At 40.6% G+C, this 4,448-nt stretch overlaps 1 protein-coding gene across 1 annotated transcript in view; it reads left to right on the top strand.

Annotated features, from left to right (window-relative positions):
* The first annotated feature begins 1,846 nt into the window (after positions 1-1,846).
* LOC101863614 (probable D-lactate dehydrogenase, mitochondrial) overlaps positions 1,847-4,448 on the top strand; it is a 19,891-nt gene continuing 17,289 nt past the window's right edge. The window contains exon 1 of the mRNA XM_005108297.3: positions 1,847-2,046. Within this exon, the coding sequence (XP_005108354.1) occupies positions 1,963-2,046 (84 nt within the window). The 5' untranslated portion in view covers positions 1,847-1,962. The remainder of the gene's footprint in view (positions 2,047-4,448) is intronic.

The following is a 4,448-nucleotide window of genomic DNA, read 5'->3' as shown; positions in this document are numbered from 1 at the left end:
TACATTAACCAGCTCTATTTCTCTGCTAAAAAGAAAACGTTATCAGAACGCCCCGGTTCCATAAGGTTTACTTTATAATAATATACTCGTAGACAAACAGATTGTCAACTCCACATTTGTTCCAACCTTGATCAAAACCAAGCTTGGTACAATGATAACACGCTTCGTTCGTAAAACGACAAAATGTGAAACTCAAAACCTGAGGAAAGCTGTCAACAAGATCAGATGAGAAAAGATTTGTAACACAATCGCCGGAGAAATGACCAAATAATAAAAAGATACTTATCATCATACCCATTAATAAGGAATAAAGTAGTTTTTGGCACCCAACTCGTTTACCAGCACACGCTGAGCTTCAAAACCTGCATAGAGAACAGAAACTCAAAAACTACAAGCCAGGATACGCCCCCCCCCCCCCCCCCCCCGGTTACATCGCCAGCCCCGATTACCGCCAGGTTGCCAAGGTACGAAAAGGAACGCCTATAGTATTAAACAATGACGTATGCCTTCACACTGCCATCAGCCATCCGCCAATTGAGGGAGTTGTACGGTCCCATTTAAACTAATGTAAATTTGACTCACGGTACCACCAGCAAATCAGCCGCCAGAGATAAGTAAGGCTCCCACACTGTGGCTGCTCGACAACCTCTTATTCCCACACTGTAAGCTCGCCGGCCTATTTTTAGCGCGTGTCGATTTATCCTGATTTGCACCTATTTTGAAAATGTTACTAATGTAGAGATTTGGTCAGTATTTAAAAAAAAAAACATCGCTTGTAAATTTTTTGCGTCGCCTGGATGAGTAACTTCAGTACCAACTCGACTCGCCGGCAAAGTATAGGCTTCGACAGGTATCAGCACAACCTGCTGGCAGGCGCCCGTAGGTCTTGCATAATAGTGGGACTCACGCTCAAATCTACAGGATAGGACTAATTAGGCGGCGGAAGGACTGGTGAGTAGGCTCTACAATGTGTTGAGTGTTGAGGGGGAAAAAACCCGTCAGTGTACAGGGTGTCACATTATAGCTCAGCTGCAGGATCCTCAACTTTTAAGTTTCTTGAAATACAGGTGCTGGAGCTCATATGCCGTCGTGCAAAACAGATCTAGATGAGGTAGAACTGGCCACAGCTTGTCTCTAGTCTCTACCAGTCTTCCACTAGTCAAGCTGGCAGTCGGTTGCATCCCGTTATACCGCCAGTCCCGCTGTACCGCCAACTTTATGTTTGTCTCAAGGCAGGAGATATAACGAGGTTTGACTAAAGAGTCTCCAGTATTTTCTCTGCTATAGTTAACGGTGATGATGATGAAGATGATGATGATGGTGATGATGATGATGATGATGATTATGATGACGATGATGATGATGATGATGATGATGATAATCGTATGATGATGTTTATTAACCTTTTAATTTCGATTTTAGCGCCAACAGTTCCTCTGAGGCTGTCTCGAGGGGCAGGTCACGCCCCTTATTACCCCTCCTTGCATAGAGAGTGACCATCTGAAACTGTTATAGAATCTTATTTTCGAGTTGATTCTTAAGTTAACAGAACCTATAGATCGACCAACATCAAATGAGGTTATAAATAAGGTCCTTGGCTTAAATACTTTCATTGCTGGCCGGGTATAGTTTTAATTAAGCCCGTTATGGATGTGACACTTTGAATAGGCTTACAGTTTTCGTTAAAAATATGTCATATTAAAGGCGAGACCTAATTTTTAAAAAAATTTCTTTAAATGCTGTGATTATAGAATAAAGCTACAAGATTCTCCATAGGTGGACAAAAGTAACAGAACACCGTCACAATTGTAAAACTGGGTCAAGGCAAAGGCTGAAGTTATCACTTCGTTTCGGATGTTCAGTTTTCGTTTTCTTCTCTCGTCATCGGAACCACAGTGAACCACTGCGACTGCCACTGTCTGAGACAGTCTGTCCTTGGTTGTGCAACATAGTGATAGCAAGATGTTTTCCAGGCAGGTCAAGCAATTTCTCAAGAGATCCTCTTCGACACTCTGGCCGTACTTACAGAGAAACTACGGTGCGCCTGTAGGTTTGGAAGCAGTCAGCTGATAATTAAAATTTCAGTTAGATCGACGCCAGGCAGCTTTGTTACGTTTGTAGTTTCGTTCGTTAAAGTCAAGCAGGGGGGTTTCAGGGGGGCTTGCCCCCCTGACCTAAAAAAAATATGGAGGTGGGGGGTTCAGGGGGGCATGCCCCCCTGAATTTTATCCTAATTTGATGTTTTGCAGTTAGATTGCATCCCTGCTCTTTGTGTAGAATCTAGATCTAGCCTAATTCAAATGAAAGTGGCTATTCTCACCGGTCTGGAAGTTCTTGCAAGATTAACTCCTCCCCTCTTCTCTCTCTCTGTGTCTCTTTCTGAATACTGTCTATCGGTGTGGACGATCAACTTGAACAAAACAAAGTTAAAAATGATGTTAAAACACAAAAGTAAATTAATTTGGTTGTCTACAAAGATGCTACGGCTATTTAACTTTTCGAATCGAGCCGAACTACGCGGGTCGCCATTTTGTTTTGCCCGGAAATTCTCTCTCTTTCTCTCTCTCTCTCCACTGCCCACAGACAAAATTGTACGCTTTTAGTAGGATTCCACCACGCTGCCTCACATAGATCTATATATGAACACAGACAGTAGACAGTAGTTTAGATCGAAAGTCTTCAACAGTGTAGAATTCTGTGGTTTAGGGTGAACGCAAAATTTGGTGAACGCGCACCGGGTGAGAATAGCCACAAGACTCGCCTGCACTATTCTCACAGAATAGAGGTGGCCAATTCAAATAGTATTTGGTCTTCAAGACTTCTGGATTTCTTCTCTGAATGTAAACAAATGGATCGTGGACTTTAACGAACGGAACTACTAGATCACCGAACCTTTTACTTTATAATCTAGATTCTAGACATAAATAAGGACATTATTATAAGTTAGTTAAGTAGGCTAATCCAGTCGTCAGTATTTATAATCTATCTAACCTAATCTAGATCTAGATCTAGATAGCGTCGGTAGTGAGACATAATTATTTTTTATTGGAAAGGCGAAAAATGTTTTTACACAATTATTATTCTATTTGCTGTTCATTAAGGATATTTATTTAGCTAAGACCTGGTTAAGCCAAGGTGATCATGATATCTGTTGAAAAAGTCTGCATAGACGTCTAGTAATTTTTCATCCCATATATATCCTGACTTTAATTCTGTAAGAGCGCTCCTTCATCTCATGGGATGGAACGCTTGAAGCAGGCAGAACTATTATAAAAAATTAATATATATAGATCTGCACCACTGTCAGTGTCCGGGGGGATGGGAGTGAGAATAGCGTGTCATGGGTTATTCTCACCAGGGCCAGGGCCTTTGGTACCCACAAAACCAATTATCAAGAAGATCGGATCATCTCTTGAATTCAAACTAGGCCCGTACTCTCTGCTCTTCTATGTGAAGACCTCCATTTAAACATGCACAAACACACACAATGACTTTGAGCTGCTCTTTGTTTATTTTAGCTGAGTTCATGTTGACAAGTTCAATTAAACAAAAAGGCAATCTCAAGGCTAATAGAAATTCCTAATATTCAAATAGTTTAGTTTTACTAAAATGTCATTCACTGAGAACTTTGTCGGCCCTCTGTTTTAAATAGATTATAAATCTTAAACAACTACTGTTACCTATGGTTTTCTATTTAAATTTAAAGAGATGTGTCTTTATGAATATGATTGAGCACAATGTTCTGGTCTGGCTGACTGAGATTACAATCCCCTGATCATATTTGTATTGTCATTGTCCCTTCCTGTGTATTTGCTGTCTGTGAGAGCCTAAGAGTTAGAGGGTCTTTATTGAATTGAGATTCATTGAATAATGGTTTTGTTTTGCCAAAGTCTTTTCTTCTTAATTTGCAAGTGTAGAGAATATCAAATTCGTGGTAAGATACTGTGTGAATAGAGCCAGGCCAGCTGTGACGTGTCTGACATCTGTGATCTAGAAGTTTGCTGAGAGCTGATTTATGATCCAGAAAAAAGAGGGGGAGGGGTTTCAAGAGAGAGGGATTGATGGGGAGAGAAATAGAGGGAGACAGAGACTGGCACTTGGCAGACAGAAGGCAAACTGAGTGTTTCAGATGGATGGACATAAATATAGAGATACAGACAATGAGATTTGGAGTGAAGAGGAGAAAGAACGTTTTATGTTATGCCTCGAATTTACATTTGGTAGCTAAATTTATTGTGCCATTGTAACGTGAGCTCATATTGGTCACACCTGTACTGTATAATTTGGATAGTAAAGTAATGTAGTACGGGGAAGCTAATCTTTAACATTCAGTGGCCTTATAGAATTGGTCATATGTCTATGTTTTTGAACGAACACTCGTTGAAAACGCTCGTGTCATCTTTCTTGTTTTCACGCATCGATTATTGCAATGCTTTACTAGCTAACTT

The sequence above is a fragment of the Aplysia californica genome, unplaced genomic scaffold (assembly GCF_000002075.1).
Source record: "Aplysia californica isolate F4 #8 unplaced genomic scaffold, AplCal3.0 scaffold00676, whole genome shotgun sequence".
NCBI lineage: Eukaryota > Metazoa > Mollusca > Gastropoda > Aplysiida > Aplysiidae > Aplysia > Aplysia californica.
Note: the sequence above shows the minus strand (reverse complement) of the source record. Positions and strands in the feature narration are given on the sequence as shown.